This window comes from Schistocerca americana, chromosome 4 (assembly GCF_021461395.2).
Source record: "Schistocerca americana isolate TAMUIC-IGC-003095 chromosome 4, iqSchAmer2.1, whole genome shotgun sequence".
NCBI classification, from domain to species: Eukaryota; Metazoa; Arthropoda; class Insecta; order Orthoptera; family Acrididae; genus Schistocerca; species Schistocerca americana.
Genome location: NC_060122.1, coordinates 195,348,204 through 195,370,492, shown reverse-complemented (window position 1 = coordinate 195,370,492; position 22,289 = coordinate 195,348,204). Strand labels below are relative to the sequence as shown.

General features: G+C 42.1%; 1 protein-coding gene across 1 annotated transcript in view; it reads left to right on the top strand.

The window, feature by feature from the left end:
• The window catches only part of LOC124613343 (nephrin-like), a 512,361-nt gene that overhangs the window by 77,715 nt on the left and 412,357 nt on the right, over positions 1-22,289 (top strand). The window contains exon 3 of the mRNA XM_047142040.1: positions 1,998-2,206. Coding sequence (XP_046997996.1) covers positions 1,998-2,206 — 209 coding nt within the window. The remainder of the gene's footprint in view (positions 1-1,997; positions 2,207-22,289) is intronic.

Sequence of the window (22,289 nt, the reverse complement as noted above, 5' to 3'; positions counted from 1 at the left end):
AACCTGTAAGCCACAGAGAGAAAACACCATTGTGTTACATCCTCCTTTATTCAACAGTTAAATGTTACGTAATTTTTCAAAAAAAGACGATGTAATACAAAAGAAGTTTTTCTATTTTTGTTTTGAAAAATATAAACGTTGGTCTGTTATGAAGTCTGTTGAGGACTCTGGAAGGTGTCTCCTATACATGGAGCTGAACCATACATGCGTTAGAGGCATGTAGAAAAATTTCTGTAAATTTTTTGTTTCTGTAGCTCTTTTCCTAGATCTGTGTGCTAGAGTCGAGATTTGTGGGTACTGTATAACACTGCTTTCTTGAGATTGATGGTAAGCATACAAGAGTTTGGTATAGTTGTGTGTGTATCAATATGTTTCCGGTGAACATAGACTCACACCTGATGCTCTGTTTCGATATCTTCAAGTCAAGAAACGGACGTGCTGTCGAATTCGACCAGGACGAGAGATACTTTGCTGAGTACAACAACAAAATAATCACAGCAACAGTATGTCGCCGGCCGAAGTGGCCGTGCGGTTAAAGGCGCTGCAGTCTGGAACCGCAAGACCGCTACGGTCGCAGGTTCGAATCCTGCCTCGGGCATGGATGTTTGTGATGTCCTTACGTTAGTTAGGTTTAACTAGTTCTAAGTTCTAGGGGACTAATGACCTCAGCAGTTGAGTCCCATAGTGCTCAGAGCCATTTTTGCCCGCATCTCGTGGTCGTGCGGTAGCGTTCTCACTTCCCACGCCCGGGTTCCCGGGTTCGATTCCCGGCGGGGTCAGGGATTTTCTCTGCCTCGTGATGGCTGGGTGTTGTGTGCTGTCCTTAGGTTAGTTAGGTTTAATTAGTTGTAAGTTCTAGGGGACTGATGACCACAGATCTTAAGTCCCATAGTGCTCAGAGCCATTTTTTTGAACAGTATGTCGAATTCCGGCCATCCCTGCCCCCCCCCCCCCCCCCTCCACAAGCACATCCCTCAAAAGCAACTCCATCAGTAGAAAAGTGGTTTTAGTAATTTTGTCATAATATATATTAGTTAAGACAATTTATCATTCGTAATACATTTGTCTATGCAGAGTGATTTCCCCTACCTATGGGTCTTAGGCAATCCGCAGTATCTTCAAACAACATGTGCAAACTTTTCGCAATTTCTCCCTCGATTTCCACAAACTGTGAATCCTACAGAGAAAATGAATAGGACCTTGTTGTATAAAATTTATTGTAGTTAAATTTTGTACTGTGGTACGTTTTCGATAGAGGCCGCAGTTTTCAAATTAGTCAAAAAAATCGTACAAAACTCACATTAAAATATACTTTTCTGGAAAAACCTGAGAACTGTGGTTTCCAACGAAATTATATTCTGGTACAAAATAAAACTATATAAACTTTCTACAGAAAGGTCCTGTCCATTTTATTGCAGGTCTAATAGTTTACACTTAACAAGAGGTTCAAGTGGTTCAAATGGCTCTGAGCACTATGGGACTTAATTAACACCTGTGGTCATCAGTCCCCTAGAACTTAGAACTACTTATACCTAACTAATCTAAGGACATCACACACATTCATGCTCGAGGCAGGATTCGAACCTGCGACCATAGCAGTCACGCTGTTCCGGACTGAGCGCCTGGATTAACAAGAGGAATAATATGAAAATTTCGTGTGTGTTTTTTGACGGTTCGTGTGTTGCGGGTTGCATAAAACTTACAGGTATGGCAGTTGAATCACCCTCTATTTATTCTCTCCTGAACATGGGCAGCATGCGATCGAAACGTACACTCTTATGTTGAGTCGAAATAACTATAAGTGTGACTGGTAGTAGTTTAACACAAATAATTATAAACTAGACTAATTAGAAATATTTAAGTGCCCATTTCTCCCCAACAGTAGATTTAAAATACCTACTCCCTAGCTGCTTTTGATTTGACATCTGGAATGTGCATAACAACACGATACGAGTGCCGTAGTGGTAGCTGTAGACAGACGCCGGTGCTGTTGGCAGCTACGACGCGCGCGGCCGCGCCTCGGAGTCGGCGTCGCACTGGCGCGACAAGGCGATCCTGGGTGAGCGCGGCTACTTCCGCACCGTCACCACGCCGGCCACGCTGTCGCTCAGCGAGATCTCGGAGCGCGACGAGGGCGTCTACCGCTGCCGCGTCGACTTCCGACAGTCACCGTCCCGCAACACACGCCTCAACCTCACCGTCGTAGGTGCGTACACAGCACAGCCGGCTAGCTGCCTGCCCGCCTTTGCGCCAAGCAATGCCCTGCTTCTGAAACTCTCGTCGCTGCTGCAAGGTATTCGTAAGATCCCGATCCCGTCAGTCAGATCCGTGCTGATTTAGGCCAACCAATCAACAACTAAAACATGAAATTATTAAAAAAACTGTCTTGATTGCAGCCAATTTTAACTTCTGACGGGTTTCGGCCTTTTAATTACGGGCCATCGTCAGGGTTTGCACCATCTGGATGACGGATATGGCGCCTCACTCGCTATTGAGTCCTCAGTCACTCATGATTCGAGACAGTGACTGCGGACACCACAGCGCGTCAAGCCCCATCGTCGTCATCCAGATGGTGCAAACTCTGACGATGGCCCTTAATTAAAAGGCCAAAACCCGTCAGAAGTTAATTCCGCTGCGATCAAGACTTTTTTAAAAGTACTTTTATGTCAATAAGATCGCTGTTCTGCAGCAGTGCTGTAATAAAACTATAAATACTAAGACACGGGTCGTGCAAAACCCAGCTCACTCATTCCTCACATACATCAAGACAATAGGGTGCATGCAGTATCTCTTGACTTCCGAAAAGCCTTTGACTCACAAGGGGAGGCCACGACATTTGGGACGCGGATTTACTGCAAACTTCGTACACTCGTAGTACTCCATGAGGACAACAAAATGTGTAAGCAATAGCACGTACTTCTCAAGCGTTATTGAGAAAATCGCAAGACAATTTCGTTCTGTGCGTGGCCATTTTAACCATGACGCGGCTGCAGCCGAGTGGCGCCGGCACGGTAGCTCAGCGTGTTCGGCCAGAGCGTCAGCTACCCTTTTTAATAAAAAACTGAGCGAACGGATCAACGAACAAAGTGAACGGGGGTCATCGGACGTCCGCCCAGAACAATTTCAACGAACAATATAGAAATTTTTTTTTTTAAATAGTTGGCGTTCAAGCCGCTGGATCGAGTTCCGTACGTCAGTCTTTCATTTTTATTTTCAACACAGTCATTTTCTTTACTATTTATATTACAATTGGTATAATGGGAAAAATATGTGTAATCAGATAAACTTTCATTAAATTTACAATGTTATTTGGCAGTCTACTAATCTTTATCGTCACAAATAACGTAATATTCGTAACTATCGACTAGTAAACGACCAAACGCATAAAGTGATACTGAAAATGTATGCTTGTCCGTGATTTGAGAAATCTCTTACATCTAGAAGGAGCCCGAAACAACCTGTTACCTCCAAGTTTTGACCGCCACAGACGGCTTTCGAAAGATGTCCCATTAATCGTCACTTTCGACATTACGAGTATAAGTAGCAGGATGGTATTTTTCGTAAAAAACATGGAAAACATAAATTTAAACGGCACCAGCAGCATTCAATAAATGCTATGTTTCCGCATACGCAAGGTCTTCTGACGTTTTCCGTGGAAAAGCAAGCCTGGTTAACATTTTCAAAAACCTCTCTTTCACACGATAGTTTGGAAGCAAACCATGCATAATGCTTTTTTTCCTTAAAGATCGGCGTTGATAATTGGTTATGCAGTATCGAGTGTATTTTAATAGCGTCTTCCGGGAAGCAATTTCTCGTTCTCTTTCGATTAAATACAAACAGCTTCGACGACGCGGACAAGCATACATTTTCAGTATCACTTTATGCGTTTGGTCGTTTACTAGTCGATAGTTATGAACATTATATTATTTGTGATAATAAAAATTAGTAGACTGCCAAATAACATTGTAAATTTAATAAAAGTTCATCCGATTACACGTATTTTTTCCATTATATCAATTGTAATATGAATAGTAAAGAAAATGATTGTGTTGAGAATAAAAATAAAAAAACTGACGAACGGAACTCGATCCAGCGATTTGAACGCTAACCACTTGTTTTTAAATAAAAAAACATTTTGTTCTATATTGTTCGCTGAATTAGTTCAGGGCGGACGTCCGACAACACCCGTTTAGTTTGTTCGTTCATCCGTTCGCTCGAACACGCTGAGCTACCGTGCCGGCACCACTCGGCTACAGCCGCTTCATTGTTAAAATGGCCACGCATATATATATGACGACAGAAATTATCTTGCGATTTTCTCAGTAACGCTTGGGAAGTACGCGCTACTGCTGACACATTTTGTTTTCCTAATGGAGCACTACGAGTGTACGAAGTTTGCAGTAAATCCGCGTTCCAAACGTCGTGGCCTCCCCTTGTCGGTACTTCCACAGGCTAACGTGTACAGTTGTGACACTCACTGCTGAGAAAGTTGTCATCGTCTGACAGCTGGAACGACAACAGGGGCCCAGCAGTGATAAATCAACTCATAAGTTCAATGTTAATTTTTAATTTATTTTTCTGCTTAATTGTCATAACAGTTACTGTACTTTTCTGTTCAAATAATTATTGAATTATCAAGAGACACGTATGATCAAGAAACGTAAAAACAGCCCAGTCTCACAGATTCAGTGACAAAACCTACATCTTATTCATGTGATGTACTTTCGAGCGTGCATATATTTATACCTTTCTCCACAGAAAGCAAGAGAATGTAAGTTGTGTCCAGGTGGAACTACTTCTGCCTGGCCACAACCGTGTGTTCTTTGATTGCTCTGGGAGAAGATTGATCAAATCGGACCACATGAAATATTCGATAAAAATAGAAGCTGGAGTAATGGTTTAATATCTGTGCCACAGCTGGGATCTGAACCCAGCTCTCCTGCCCGCATCTCGTGGTCGTGCGGTAGCGTTCTCGCTTCCCACGCCCAGGTTCCCGGGTTCGATTCCCAGCGGGGTCAGGGATTTTCTCTGCCTCGTGATGGCTGGGTGTTGTGTGCTGTCCTTAGGTTAGTTACGTTTAAGTAGTTCTAAGTTCTAGGGGACTGATGACCATAGATGTTAAGTCACATAGTGCTCAGAGCCATTTGAACCATTTGAACCAGCTCTCCTGACTGCAAGGCAGATGTGCTAACCGCTACAGAAGGTATGGTTTGAAGTTTGTGTAAGGAAAGGCAATAGACTAGGGCAATCTGTGGACGTGGGACAGTCACAGTGCTCCAGCCAGGTGGAGGTTAGCACCTTCGCTTACTAAGCAGCAGCGCGGTTCCGGACTGAACCACCTGGAACCACTAGGGCACAGCGGCCGCCACTGCCTGTCAGTACAGAAAAGTTAACTAATAGAATAGATAGAAGGAATAACACATTCAACGAAGAGCAGCGCGCTTCGGCATAGTTTCATTTAGTAAGTACGAAAGTGTCACGGAGATGCTGAGTCCATGAGTTGCAGACGCTGCAAGAGAAGCGTTTTGAATCTCAGCCTTCTAGAGGAGTCAAATACATTGCTTTCTCCTACGTATATCTCGGGAAAGTACAGTGTAGATAAAATGAGAGAGATTCGTGCCAACTTTAGAGAAAGAGGAAATCGGAACGGTTAAAAATTATACTGGTATTTTTGTCTACACAGTCTAAAATGCCGGTATCGGGTTTAACCGTTCGCTTTCTCTCTAATTCAACCGGTATTTTTGGTATTTGTTTGGTCTCTGTTGTATCAGGATTTTCCTTAATTTTTTATTAATAACCTGACAAAAAACAGTAACTAGCCGTAGCAGCAGTGATAAAATTTTTGGTTTTAAAGTTAACCTTTTTAAAAAGCGAGTAATTTTTATTTGTAAAATTTCCATTCCTTTGAAATACTGCGTTACCGTAGAAAAATGGTAAGGCGATCAATACTATTTTGATAACAATGCCTCCAAAAACGATTAACAAACACGTGGCACAAGAATTTTTACAGAATATCTGAGACAATAAAGAACGTCTTACCATGTGGCGTGAGCCTATTGAATGGTAAGCGCGTACTTGCAATGTGAGACTTGCCTCATCTGGTCGACATGGAAGTTTCACGCAGTGTCGTCGTGGGACATTAGTTGTATTACAAAATGACACCATTCCTTGTCTCGAAGATTTAACGAAGTGCAGCACCAGTGAAGTACAAGGCCAAATTTTTCAAAAAGATTATGATCGGGAGGATCAACAACAAACTTTCAACATCATGTAAGGAGAAAACTTGGAACTTAACATTTCGTTCGTGGGTTACAATAAAAACTGAATGTAATTGATCTCTGGCCTGTGTCTATGCAATACGCCTTTATCTGCTCGTAACCCCCAAAACCAGACAAATTAACACGAACACTAGAGAATGTCAGTTTACACCCTTTAGCACTGAAATGAAATGGTCGAATGGCATTGATGGCCGGGAGTCTCAAACTGGGGAATTTCGGCCATCAAGTGGCAACTCTTTTCAGTGGAAATCACATTGACCGACTGGCGTGTGGGTGATAATGGAATGATGATGACAACACAACACCCAATCCTCGAGAGGTGAAAATCTCCCATCCGGCCGGGAATCGAATGCCGTCCTGCTGCGAGGCAGTCAGACGCCATGATACGTCAGCTAACGAGACGACCATCCTTTAACACCGGCTATTACTAAACCCGAAATAGCGGTATGATCCTCAATTGCAACATTATTTTTGATCAGAGTTACAGAAAATTAGAATCACTGGCTACTAGTATCTTTTTTTATTAAAGGGTTCAACTATTAGTTTTAACCATTTATGTGAATTCTCTAGCAGATAATGTCGAAGAGAAAAGCAGCCAACTGTAGACTGACTAAGTTTTCTTTTGTTTGTATGTTTAATTTAGTATTTTGATTCCATGCATCTTGAAACTGAGGAAGTCACATTATTTTCAGTCATTAATCGATTTCTAAATTTATTACAGCAAAAAATAGGAATAAAACACCTATAATTGGTTGTTTCAATGAACAGTTGTTTTGAGCGGTTTTAAATCTGAGGTTAAACTGACGTTAAAGAAATCCGATAAAGCCAAAAAATTGCCGTTTCAGCGGTAATCGCTATTCGTAGCAAAAATGCCATCCCTAGCCCACGTGGAATCTCCTGAGAATTTTTTTTCCCGCGTACAATTCGCGAATGGAACAGGAGAGGTTAAATGTGACAGTGGTACACAGCATACACTTCTGTACACTCAGAAAGGTGGCTTCCGAAGTATTCGTGAAGATGTAGGTGTCAAATTTCACATGACCAGTATTCTTGTACAAGAGACCGACGTTTGAGTGAATCGACTGTTACAATTACTACTCTTCCTCACCTTCACCTTGCTTACATGGTATGTTTCGTGCGTTATTCAGAAAACATCCAGACCAAGGGCTGATGAACAACGTTGTGCTCTGTTCTACTTGTCTTACTCATTCTTCAGCCTGTTAGATAGGCGCCCTACATTCGCACCCTTCCATCCTCCTGGGAACCCCTGTTGGCGTGTGCACACCCATGCGGAGTCCATGTTGCGGCGAGCGCTCGCCAGGTGCTGGGACAGCCTCCTCCACCCCCCTCCACTCCGTCACGGCCGACCGCAACTATAAGACGGCACGGGGGGGGGGGGGGGAAGGGAGGGCGGAGGAAGGTCTACCCTCGTGGGAAGGCCTTGCAGCTGCCTTGTTAATTGCTGCTCAAACAGTGTTCCTTTTTTTTCCCCCACTATTTGGCACCTGAGCTGCTGACGTAAGGGTGCTATCACAAGCCTACGTAATACTCCCCCCATTTACACGCCTGCTGTCAGCGTGGCTCGCTTGTCATAGTGATCGATTCCACGGCCGTTGCGGCAACATAAGACTGTGGGCCGCTGTTCGTGTCTCGGGTTACTTCAAGCGCATTCCTGCTTTTGCTTTCCTTGTTTCCCTTCACTTGGCTTCTAATGGACAGCGGAAGCGTTCGTGAAAACATACTCATCAGAAAATGTGTGCTGACGGAAAAAAAAGACGCAGCACCAAGAAGGAGTTGTGCAATTTAAACGAAAGCTGGTAGGCATACTTCCACATCTATGAGACGATGCCAATTCAGTTTTCGCGCCAGTCATATAAAAGTGGCGCTAGTTACTTTACTTTAAACAAATGTTGTAACGGTAGAGAGCGTTAGCTACCTTTGTGATTGGACGTCCTGGATGTATGTTAACCGAGAATGCCTTTAAGGCAATGCAAAAGTCATTATCATCATCACACTGAGTTTGAAAGAGGTCGTGTAATAGGGCTACGAATAGCTGGAGGTTCCTTCTGCGATACAGCACAAAGGCTTGACAGGAATGTAGCCACTGTACACGACTGCTGGCAGAGATGCTCACGAGAATGTACTGTCGCAAGGAGACTGGCCCGCTGGCGGCCAATGGCGTTCGGCGTATGGCTCTGATGCATCGTACTGCATTTGCAGCAGCAATATGGGCAGTAGTTGGCACCACAGTGACACGACAAGCTGTTACAAATCGGTTACGTCAAGGACAGCTCCGAGATAGACGCCCCGTGGAATGCATTCAACTGACCCCAAACCACCGCCATTTGAGACTTCAGTGGTGTCAAAGGAGAGCTCATTGGAGGGCAGGCTTGAGGGCTGTTGCGTTTTCTCAGAAACGCTGGTTCTGCCTCCCAACCAGCGATGTCCGTGTATTGGTTAGGAGCAGGCCTTTTGAGGACTTGCAACCAGCCTGTCGGTATGCAGATAGAATGGACCTACACCTGGAGTAATGGTCTCGGGTGTGATTTTGCATGACAGCAGAAGCGCTCTCGTGTTTATCTCACGCTCTCTGACTGCAAGTTATACGTCAGTCTGGTAATTCTACCTTTTGTGCTGCCAATCGTGAACAGCCTTCCAGGTGGTGCTTCCCAACGGAAGCCCACATACAACTGCTGGGCTCCTCGATTAGCAAGTCTCTCACCGATCGAGCAGATATGGGACATCATCTGACAACTTCATGTCATCCACAAACAGTATAAACCGTCTCTGTACAGACCGAACAAGTACAGCAGGCGTGAAACTCCAATCCACAAACAGATATCCGGCACCTGAATAACACATTGCGTACTTGCTTTCCACTTTCTGACAGTTACGTTGGTTATTAATGTACTAGAATTCCACATTTTGCAGTAGCTTATATCACGCTTACATTAACGTGTGACCATGCCATGTTTACACGTGGCTGTGGCTGCTCTGTTCGGTCGATGGGACTGGGAAGTACTGTACTATCCACCATACTCCCCGGACTTAAGTCCTTGTGACTTTGATTTGATTCCAAAGATGAAAGAACCACTTCGTGGCATTCTGTTCAGTACAGTTCCAGAGATTCGACAGGCAGTAGACTGCTCCATTCGCACCATCAACAGAAAAGGCTCTGCTAACAGTATACTACGCCTTCCACATCGCTGGCAACGGGCTCTACACAGCGCTGGTCACTACATTGAAGGACAGAAACAGGTGCGAACATGTAACTCTTTTGTATCGGTGCCGGCCGGAGTGGCCGAGCGGTTCTAGGCGCTACAGTCTGGAACCACTAGACCGCTACGGTCGCAGGTTAGAATCCTGCCTGGGGTATGGATGTGTGTGTTGTCTTTAGGTTAGTTAGGTTTAAGTAGTTCTAAGTTCTAGGGGACTGATGACCACAGATGTTAAGTCCCATAGTGCTCAGAGCCATTTGAACCATTTTTTTATCGGTTTTGAATAAACAGCTGCCACTATTTAAGTTCCAACCCTCGTACTTACATATGTTACTTACACATACCTATTCCCGAATTTTCATTAGTCTACGTTAATTATTTTTTGGTGTTGCGATTTTCTTCTGTCATGTGTGTCTATATGGGACAAAAGACTTCTCTGCTTTTAGACCGAGATTTTCGCTCTGCAGCGAAATGTGCGATGATATGAAACTTTCTGGCAGAATAAATCTGTGCCGGGCGGAGTCCTGAGTTCGAGTGTCGGTCGAGCGCGTTGTTTTAAACACTCAGAAAGTTTCATATCAGCCCAATTCTTCGCATGAGAGTGAAAATTTCTTTCTGAAAACATCCCTCAGACTATGGATAAGCCATTTCTCCTCAATATTCTTTCTTCCGGGATTGCTAGTCTTGTAAGTTTCCAAGGAGAACTGTTATGCTGTGCGGGTGATAGAAGACGTCTTACTGTTTGAGATAAAGCTCTGGCGACGAAGTATGACTAGTGCTTTGGTAGCTCAACTAGTACAGCACTTGCTCTCAAAAAGCAGAGGTCCGGAGTTCGAGTCTGAGACTGGCCCACAGTTTTAAGCGGATAGGAAATTTCTCTTCTCTTATTTATTTGTTTATTTATATTTTATCACCAATGCGGTGGGTTAAATCGACCAAAGAGTCTGCTACGCGCAGAATTCTACGTTTTTTTGCAGACAAAGTAACTTCATTTGACTACATGTCTGCATAACGATGTTAATGTGGAACCACTTGTCCAGTCGTAGCTGTCATCTTGTTTTTGTTCAAAACTGTTGGTATTTCTGTCACAACTGCAGTATGATGCAGATGCTACAACGACTTTCATTGTGTGTATGCCGTCTTGATATACACAGTACATAACAATTTGTAGTTCCAATGACAGCGTCTGACGATCGAAAACACTTTCGCAAATGTGATTGCGTGTAATGAGCAGCCATAACTCGTAAGTTAATTTATTTCTTATAGATATTATGCCTGGCCTTACAAGATTTTCCAGAACGTTATGATGTCGGTGTAGGTTCAGATGTACTTACGGCTTGCTTAAGATGGATCTGGCACTTTTTTGAGTCATCTGTCTCCTACAACATCCATATCCGTGCCAGCCTCCTCACCTCACAGTAGCAGTTGCACTCAGCGTCCACAGTTATTTGTCGCATACATTGAATAACTGTCTTATTCTACAGCTTTTTCTCTCCTGCCGGTATGGAGGTTATTCCCCGATGTCTTAACAAGCACATTTTCAAATGGTTCAAATGGCTCTGAGCACTATGGGACTTAACAGCTGAGGTCAACAGCCCCCTAGAACCTAGAAGTACTTAAACCTAACCAACCTAAGGACATCACACACATCCATACCCGAGGCAGGATTCGAAACTGCGACCGTAGCGGTCGCGTGGTTCCAGACTGAAGCGCCTAGAACCGCTCGGCCACTCCGCCTGGCGGTACATTTTCATTGTACATCTTTCAGTCAGTGTTTTCCACGTAACCCTTTCCTCGTGGGTGCTGGAAGCAACCCATTTGTAATGAATACAGCTAATTTACAACATCCTCCTATGGTACTAAATTTCAGACACTTCCCCTTTTACTGTTTCCAGACACCCCACGAGTAGCTTCCAAACAAAGTTGTGCCCTAAACTTACATTATCAGAAATTTCTTCCCAGAATTAAGGCACACCTCTGATATTAGTGGACATCTTCCGGCCTAGAATACCCTTTTAGGTTATTCTAGTTTTCGTGTTAGATCCTCCTTGCTTTGTTTTTCCTATTTGGCTTCCAGGCACCTGATACACTGGATAAATCAAAGGCCATTATGACGACTGTATGACCGACTATTTCTCTAGCAAATAAATGCATCTCATAGTGTGCAACAAGAGGTCCTTTTTCAAATACATACAACCTCCAGAGAACGCAACACTCGATATTTACCTTTAATTGCTCGGTTGTTCCTTTGATGGCTCTGAGCACTATGGAACTTAACATCTGAGGTCATCAGTCCCCTAGAACTTAGAACTAATTAAACCTAACTAACCTAAGGTCATCACTCACATCCATGCTCTAGGCAGGATTCGAACCTGCGACCGTAGCGGTCGCTCGGTCCCAGACTGAAGCGCCTAGAACCGCTCGGCCACTCCAGCCGGCGTTCTTTTGATAAACAGGTGCAGGAATAGAGGGGAAATTCTGTCCTTGGCTTATGTCCATTTTCTTCCCAGACATCTCGCTGTCTCTCATACTTATTCTTCTGTTTCTTGTTCATCCTGAATTTTACCCGTCTTTCCCTATAATTTACACTTTTTGTGAGAACCTCGAACACTATTTTACGCTTTCTCGAGGGAAACAGATTCACTGAAAGTGTGTTTATTTTCTTAAGTCACACTTTCGTTACCAACTGCTGTGTCTGAACACGTCCATAAACATTTGTTGAGAAATCTACACGAGCAGTTACGCAGGTTCATTCAGTTAAAATTAAGATAATACTCTCTGGAATGCAACCTATTTCGCGAATAATAGTCATTTGGCGCCTGACACAGTCATGTTAATCTGCGAGAGATTTCCTTTTCAGCTTTATCAACTCGTAGATATTTACACCAGTGCCAGGAAATGGAATCGGTGTACGCGTCGCTGTCCCTGTAGCGACTCGGGGAATGTCACACGCGCCTGCATTACGCGGAGTCGTGCTCGTTATCATTCACGTTAATTAGCGGTAATTGAAGCAATAATCCGTAATAGACGCTCCGACGCGGCGCAGGAGGGCCCACGCATTGCGGAGAACGCCGGGGAAAATCTGGTCGGTGGCAGGTGGCGCCGTCGGCAACTGCGGTAAATGGCGTGTCCTTTCAGGGTGAGCGTCGGCTCAGAAAACCTTGCCCCGTCCCGGTAATGAAGACTGACGCAGCCAGGCGGCTACGAAATTAATGGTAAGTTTAGGTAATTAAATTATGTTAATGTTAAAGTTAACAGCGGCGATTACAGCGCGATTTACATAATAACTCTGTTTCTGGCGGGAATTAATTTTCCGTCACTGTCAGTGTCCGTAGAGGATCCCAGCATTTGAATGAAACTCGCCGCGTACCTTTAGCGGTCCGCCGACGAGGTGACAGCGTCGTTGCGTTTATTAATTATCTCCGTGAAGGACCACAATTAATTTAACAATCAAAAGGATTTTTATTTTATTGTGTCTGTTCGCTTTATTGTGGTATGGTGTCCATTCAGTCCGCTCAGTGACGTAATTTTGCAACTGAATGCTGTACTGTCAAAGGGCTTGTCCCGGCATTCCTCTGCACTGCTGAGGAACAGCATCAACTCGGAATGCCTGAGCTGCAGGTGGAACGCGTGCAACGACAACATTCGGTCGCCTCTGTAATCGTAGCATTGTAGTTATTTCACAGGAAACGTAATTGGAAGAAGGTGTGCCTAAACTCGCTTAGAGCTAAATGGATTTTCGTGGCAATGATCACAACGCCTTCTCAAATTCTTACGATTTACGTCCATTAATAATGCAACACTTTTTTTCTCGGCCAATTTCGGTTGAAAAAAATGCAGTATTCGTTTTGGGACGTCTTGGAATATTACCGATTGAACCACTATAGTTTCTTTAAGTTCTTACGATTGACGTCCATAATTAATACAACACTTTTTTTCTCGGCTAATTTCGGTTGAAAAAATGCAGAATTCGTTTTTGGAAGTGGTGGAATATTTCCGATTGAAACACTGTAATTTCTTTAAGTTCCTACAGGTGGCAGCGCTATTCATGGGCTTCAAAATGGCGTGTCTAATGGAGGTGCATTCCAAGCAGACAGCTGTCATTGAGTTTCTTTTGGCGGAAAACCAGAGCACCTGCGGAATGTCTACGGAAACCTGACAGTGAATAAAATCGCGGGGATCTGTTGGACGATGCGTCTGCCAATATTGCAACAAGGTCTCTCAAACCTGTCCGATCGCCCGCCTGCCTGCCGACCGCATGCAGATGCGACTCACGCAGCATTGAAAAGTGCAGACACTCTTATTCGAACTCATCTACGGATGCCAATCCATCACTTCGCTGTTCAACTGGACGTCTCTTTTGGTAGCTCTAACACACTCGTCCACCAGTTAGGGTACTCAAAGTTGTGTGCGCACTGGGTTCCTCGCCTCCTAACAAAGGACCACACGAGACGTCGCATTGATCTCAGATTACGTTAATAAAGGGGTTTTTTAGTCAAAAGAGTGGGAAATAGTGAGGTGTATTGGAATATTGAGTAAAAACAAACTGATTTCTGAAAAAAAAAATTGTTGCATTACTTATTCAACGCTCCTCGTACACAAAGTTGGAAACGTAATTAGTGGTGTGATCTATACTTACTCTAGCCGAAAACATATATTTTTTGACTTATCACGAAGACTGTTTTATTCAACATAACTAATAAATCACAAACTTTTGTTATTTATGGTGTGGTGAAGCGATACTCTTGTAGTATGGCTCTACCATATGAAATGAAGTACTGAATACCAGTATTTCGAAAATTTTATTAGTGAAAAACAAAAATAAATCCTGTATTGGGATGACTTTCATAGTAAACAGTGACTAATTTTCCTCGTCTCAACAGTCGTATAAGACATTTTCAGAGGACTCAGAGTCACCCTTCTTCACGAAATTCACCATAGCATTCTTGGTCATTTAACATTTTCCAAGGCCACGTTGGAGCTTCAGCATGTTTCAAATTTTTGACATTATCATACATAAACAGGGTATTAAAAAAAGTATTTATTTTTTGAGAGGTCATAGTATGGACCCAAAAAACGAAAAAAAGTTCCAATAGACATTGGACCTGAAATGCATACCTTAAGGCGTAAGAGCTATGACAACTTGCTCATATTTCCTAATTCAAAAGACATCTCTTCTACTGTAAGATCTCGCTGTTATGAGCGACCTCCAGAGTGCCTTAAAAATGAATAAACAAATGAGAACACATTATTCTGTCGCTGGGAGAAAGAAGAGCTTCTAATGTAACCTCTTTGCTATTATATACGACCTGCAATCGTGAGAACTCGATAAAAGAACTCTTCGATATGGTGTCTGTTCATAGTAAGGCTTGGCATAATAGGCTTGTATTAGGCTTGTAGGTGCAAAGAAAAAATCCTGCAATGTAAATGCCTTTCTCAAACCTATCAAAACACAAACTGGCTCCATCAGAACTAATGTATGTAATGCAATTGTCCGGAACTTATAATACAGTTCACAGTAACGACACTAACAAAGTTTTGTTGGATACTGTGACCGTGGACAATAACAGAGGAATATGTTCACATTTGTTTACTGGACTCTGTTGATCGTTCGTAATAGTAAACAGCTTGCGGTAGAGCAGACGTGTGTCAGGATAGTGGCGATGAACGAGTGCTCGTAGCACTTAATGTATGCATTTTTAGAGCCCATGTCTACTTTGCTCGTGTAGACTATATAGTCTGCACAGATTTTTGTTGTTTCTTAATCGAATTTTTATGTTTTTCGCCAATTGCAACATCTCAACATCTTTTACACCTTTTGATCGATAAAATCATACAGCAAATCGATTATTCTTTCTTTTCTTTCAGGTTTTAATGGGAAAAAATCTAGATTTTGGCTAGTGCCTAGCCATTCTCAGTGGACTATTTCATAGTAACAATGCATGTCCTAGTACGTCAGTCCCCTGTTGTTCCGGTTTCTGTCACAGTTCGTTGAGCAGTATTATGACAGAAAGCGATCTACCACTTCAAAGTTATGAAACAGTCGTTGAATGCACCCACATTCCAATCGGAAGGTAACTTAATGAAACTTTTTTCTCTAGTCGAGGCTATAGAAGCATGGTCTTGTCCGAATGTACTTCTGGTACCTTGAGTCGGTGCTCTTTGTTAATCCTGCTTTTTAGGTTCCTGGGGTGCTATTTCTATAAAAACTTCCATCCCCTCATACACGTTTCTTTAGAAGTCAAATACCAAATTTTCTTAGATTAAGCGTTAAATACCTTTTCATATAACGAAATATTTTCTTAGAAAATTTCATCCCGTATTTCACCACCTCACCGGTTGAATTTCCAAAATTGTTGTAAGCATTCGTTTTATTTTCGTTCGAGAAAAAAATATCAATACCAATAGTTTTAGATGAACACTGCCTTAGTAGCAACACGCTTTCAAAAAATCTTTCATCCCCTCTTCCATTCGCTTAGGGATGGAATGTCTAAATATCCCGTACTAAATGATGCCTACAGGCTAAAATCATCACTCTCTCCAAATTTCACGTTTGTGTCCACAGAGGTTTGGGCTGGGCGATGATGAGTCAGTGAATGAATAAGGCTCTATTTCATCCCCACAGGGCTTGAATTTCCAGAAATGAAGACAGACATAATTTTACGTAGAGGTATGTACGGTCTATGCAACTAAATGAAAGCAGTTTGTTTGTTCCCATAAGCGCTTCGCATCTTTTATCATGGGAAGCATCCTCAGTGACCTGATAGACATGTATCTTTTTATACACACATTAAACGTATTATGTGATAGATTTGATATGCTGCTATATTACATTTCATAGTGTTTTTCTCTTGCTTTTTAGGTTAAAAGCAACTTTTGTAGCACAAGTTCCGTATTGTGAATGTATCGTTCGGTATTACGATTTAAAGCGCTAGCACCGACCGAAGTGTTAATGTCAAGTGAAATCCAAAGCGAATATATCGTTCAGAATTAGAAAAGAGTGACGAAATTCGTAAAGATTGATGTATATTGCAATTGACAAATAACACACCAGTAAACATAAATTTCCTCTGTTTCCACACTAAAAGAAATATGTAACTGGTGAATGGCTCCTGTTGCTTACAATAATAATAATAATAATGATAATAATAATAATGAAACGGCAAAGAATGTTGGAATAGGGGACAGATCTCAGTTCATCATTTATTAACAAGAGACCAAATATACACATTAAGAGTAACTATTAGAAGGACTTCACCCTGGCTAATCACAAGAGTTTGATCTCTAAGTACAGTTTACCACATTTGGCCATAGAACAAAGAATGTTCACACCTTCAAGTCGAAATATACTTAATGAGATTTAACTGCAAGAAAATGAATATTTGGCCATACAGATGGAAGCAAAACATGTCTGGCTGTAATGTCTAATGTACACTATATAGCTAACATGACGAAACTGACAAAGGCATGCTCTTCAGGTGCGTTGATTTACCAAAGATGATGAAAAACTGAACGCATGTGATTAAAATGAATACAAAGACTACCATGTTAAATATTTATATCTACAGTTACTGCAACTTCGCAATTAGTGATATTTTCTGCTTGTGAATAGTGAAAGACGTTTAGAAGGAACCATCAAATTCTAACTCACGTACATCAGTTACATTACCCTTAGCGCAAATGTTGGACTAAACTTTACAGAATCCAACGATAGCAACCTTATATCAGTAGCTTCACATATGTGGAACCAGCTTATATAAGACCTCAGCGCTACCAGAGAAATAAATATTTAATGCAACCGGGATGGCAGGGAACTTCGCAATAAAAGATGACTGTCCTATGAAGCAAGTTGCACACATGGACACAGATAGAGATAGCAAAATGACAAGAAAAGCTAAACACCAAACTCAACCGACAGGAGCAACCAGGAAAGAAGTTTCACATTCGAAAACAGTCCACACACTGAGACTCAATTCTGTAAGTACACTGGCTCAGGCAGCACCAAAACAACTCAATGAATTAAACGAAAATGACGTCACAGATACCTGTAAAAACATAACACCGAACGAAGCACAATGGACAACGAAACCACTTCGCTCACACACATGGTCGACCTATTAAAGCATCATCTGAGCGCTTTGGTATTCTGATAGTGTTACTTTTGCATCCACACCAAAAGAGTCGTGACAGGCGTAACACGTAACCGTACGCCGAACTCGACACATAGGAGAGATAAAGTGGTATGCCGACCCCTTACACTCGTCGGAGGTGAACCCGCGGCGTCCATCCCAGGGTCGTATTCGTTACATGGCACCGAAGCAGTGACAGGCAGACTGCATGCATTCATTGCTGGTTATGCCACAACGCTAATATTAGCGCCGCGAAGTGGCAAACAAACGAACTGCCTGCACTCGGTAGGAGAACACGGGGCTTCTCTCATCGCTCATGCTGGCGACCACAGCTCCAATACACAAGCTGGCTGCTACCCAAGGCACACCAGCGCACCATGTCTTCGTTTCCTGTTTCCTCTTTGTAGGTAGACTTTAGACCGACAGACCGCACCAGCCTATGCTGCTGCATTTGTGCCTGTACCACAGGTAACAAGTCCCACAGTGCACTCGCGGTAAGACTCGTTGATATCGATACCCACAGACGTAACGGCAGGTCTGAAATAATAACAGTAATAAGAATAGTAATGAAGCAGTTATTCGAAACCCCGTCAGAGCGGCGAAATTCTGTAGCTTCATTATAAATTCAGTAGCTTCATTAAAAATCCATTCACCCGAATCTCTCTCTCTCTCTCTCTCTCTCTCTCTCTATCGAAAAGTATAACAGTAGTCACGAACGCAGCTAATTTCAGGTCTTTCAAAATGATGTTAAATTTCACAGAATCTTAGATCACGGTCTCCACATTTTCGGAGAAACATAATGTACGACAGCTCTCAGTTTCCGAATCATATTTTCACATGCTCCTTGCGCTGTCTTCAGGATTTTTACGTGCTGCTAAGTTTAGAATGTTCTAACAGGTATGCGATGCTGATTCAAAGGTGTTTAGGCACACGTTGTACGGATGCTAGATAAACATTTGCAAAGTGATACCTGTAGAACATTGACTACGTCCACTATAAGTCTACGCAGTTTATTCATACTTTCTTTAAGCTCTAGTCAGGCCTTCCTGCTTCTACCTGTGGATCTCACAAGCAGTGTGTGAACTCAGTCTTTCTGTCTGCCTCCTACCTCTGTCCGTCTTTCTCCACCCTTCCTCTCTCTCTACTCTCACTTACACACGCACATACATGAGGATAGGAGAGAGAAAGAAAGGAGAGTGAGACACGCGTATTGACGCGACACACACACAAAATGAACCACATTTAATGTTTTTCAAATTATGCTCCTATCCTTCCGTATAATTTCTCGTAAAGTTACTATCTGATGAGCCTCTACAGTGACTATACATCTTTATGTATTTGCATCTAGCGGTAAACTAACTGTAGGACATCGTAGATCAAATTACATACTCACTTTGCATTGTTCGCTAAATTTAGACGACGTGAATTACGTTACTCACAGTGTTAATAATGAGAAAGTCTAAACGCCGATACCAAAAAGATATACTTCTGATGATAGAAACAATTAGCGAGAAAAACTCAAAGAACTACTACAAAATATTTTGCAGAGAGCTATTAAGACATGGCTCTTTAACTTTAAAGTTAGAGGATAAAAATGATCAGATGGCCCATAGCAACAGAGAAATACAGAAATTGTAGCAGAAACATTTAGGAAAATATTAACCCACCCGCAAACTCATTAAGTCTAAAAAGTTTTGAAAGAGCATAAAAACAACAAAACAGGTGTAGAAATCAAACATTTGCGGAACTTTGGAAATATGCAGCAAAACGAGCGAAGACATCTGGAGTACGTGATGAGGGAATGGCACAGCAAAAATCGTAAAGAAATAATAATTAGAACCAAGAAAGGGCATTTAAATTGCTTGTAACTCGCAGATGACTTAGCGTTACTAGGTAATAACATAAAAGTAGCCAGAAATCAAATAACAAGGCTACAAAATACAGAATGAGAAATAGTACTCCAGATATCATTCGCAAAGACTGAAATAATGATAGCAGATCCACTGATAATCAATCGCATAACAGTAAATAACAAGAAAATAAAAACATCAAAAAAGTTTAAATGCTTAGCAGAAATTGTAGCATTAAACTTGGACAGGAACATGCATGGTAAGAGGTGACGAATAAAAAACTGTCAAAAGCTAAAAAAAATGATAAAAGTTAAAAAATCGTCACGACTACGTTCAATAAGAAAATCTGTCAATAAAATCTAAATTAAAACGTTACAAGACGCTGTCTCCACCAGAGATGACATATGGAAGTGAAGCTCTTTTCAAGGTCATCCAGGAAAACAGAATCGACAAAATCCTAAAAGTTGAGATGAGAAAGGTTAGAACACACATTAATAAGAAATATGAAAAACTAGGACAATGGCGCATAGTCTCAAATGAAGTGGTGCACAGTGAATTGCAGCTCGTTACAGAAACTGTAAGGAAGAACAGGATCTCTTTTCTCGGTCACATTGTGTGTAAACAATAAACAGGATTATCAAGAAAAATTTATCGAGAAATTTTGGAACGTGAAACAATTAGGATGGGTAAAGAAAAATCATGGTGATTTTGAAGCAGCTAGAATAAACGCTGGACGATTTGCAGAACAAAATAGGAACTGAAAGAAACCGAAAAACATTTAAATAATATTTTAAACCAAAAATAGACAACGACATAGATTAAAAAAGCTATTTACAGATGAGGATCGACAAAAGAGATCAGAATAAATGAAAAGGTAGTGGACAATTCGGAAGAAGATGACCAGAAAATAACTGACTGAAGTGTTCCAACGGAGCCGTAAAAGCAAACGAAGAAGCAGAAAGTAAAAATAACAATACGCGATGGCAGCGAACTTAAACTGAAAGAAGGGTACTGAGTTCGAGAGGTGACATGGGTTGCTGTAATGAGTATGAATAATATAATTCTCTCGTCTACTGAGTCTTTCTCGTGACGAGATCTACAGTTTAGTAATACGCGAAATCTTTACAAGTAATGTTGTAGATTTACGTATGAAATAATCCTGACCTCTCCAAAAACTGAAGGTGTCTGTGGTAAACAAGTAAATTCAGATGAAATGTATTTCGAAACACAAAAAAAAATTCATGTAAAAAGTGCTTTACGACCACATAGTGTCGCCAAGAGAACGCGGCAATTTTAGGACCAAGACACCAATTTACCCCGAAGTATGCCATCATCATCATCTCTAAAATACGGAGAGAGATCGCAGCTATCTGCGGTATCACCTGATGCGCGTTATCGTTAAGTGAAGTAAGTACTAAACCGTACTTCTGCTAGACGAAGAGCTGGCCTAATTTGTCAACAAAACCACAACTCCAGTAAAAATTCTATGATGTAGACTGTGATTTGTTAACAAATGAAAGATGACTAGACGTACGCCATTTTGAGATGTCACTACACGACGATAGTGCCACTGTTTCTAAGGGAAAATTTCTCATGTGGTGCTTCATGTGAACTGGGAAAAATTCAACAGGTGCAGACAGTACAGGACTGAAATTAACATCGCTATTACAATGTCTTCTTGGTTATAGAGCTCCATTTCGTTCGTTGATCTACTGGGAGCATAACGCCCTTCCTCTGATATCAGCAGTGGCGACCGGTCACAAACGCCTCTGGTTCTGCTCTCGATATTTACCGCTGGATCGCCTCGGTACAGTCGCTAAATAATCCACGACACGCCGAGCAGTAGCGTCATCCCGAGATACCGACTGCACCTCTCGTCTTTTGCAGCCTGAATAAAATATAGCCAGCTGAGTTCAGTTCTTAAAGCGGGAAGCTAACTTCACGTCGAGGACGATGAAAGTTTCAGCGCGCCAGGGAAAAGAAGTTAGCGGAAATGCTGTCAGGAAGGTGCCGTGTCGAAGATGGAAGTTTTATGCCTATAAAAGACGACCCGGGGGCCCTAGCAGGGAGATCGGCGCGCAGCCTCACCGGATCCGGCAGCGAGTCAGTTCCCTGAGATGACTGACGCTCCAGCCCTAAATACGACCGCTAGGGAAAACGGGCCGACTTACACATGACAGTCTATGCGTGTTCAGTTTACGTTTTGTGACATTAACGACCATAGGTATGACACGTTTACCGTAATTCACCACCACACTTGTCTCGACTGACGCTGTATACCGCACCACTTGCGCTTTATGTACGAGAAAAAGGAAAACATGGATAGGGCACTATATGTAGCGTCATATGTAAATTAATTACTTGTTACTGCTAAATGAATAAACAATGTGAAACTGAACTAATCCGACAAAATTTCGAAGGTTGTTCGGGGATTTGAAGGATATTTTCTAAAAATTTTTAAAAGGGAGTAGTAGCATCCTGCACCTCATTACAGAGTAATGGTGTGATACATATTTCATTTATTTACTGCCCCAGTTTTTTGTGTTTCTGAGGAAATACTTTCACAAACAGTATAAAAGATACTAAGACGTGCAGTGGCCAAAATATACAACAAATAACGCCGATTAATGCAACAACTAGCACACGAACCACATTGGTTCAGTCTGTTCAGTCAGTTTTGATGATACAAGCATTGGAATGTGGGATTTAAAATGCTGTTGTTGTCGTGCTCTTCAGTCCGCAGAAGCCAGCGGACCGACATATGCTTTGTGTGCTGAAGCATAATACATCATTACTTATACCTTTACCTCTCTG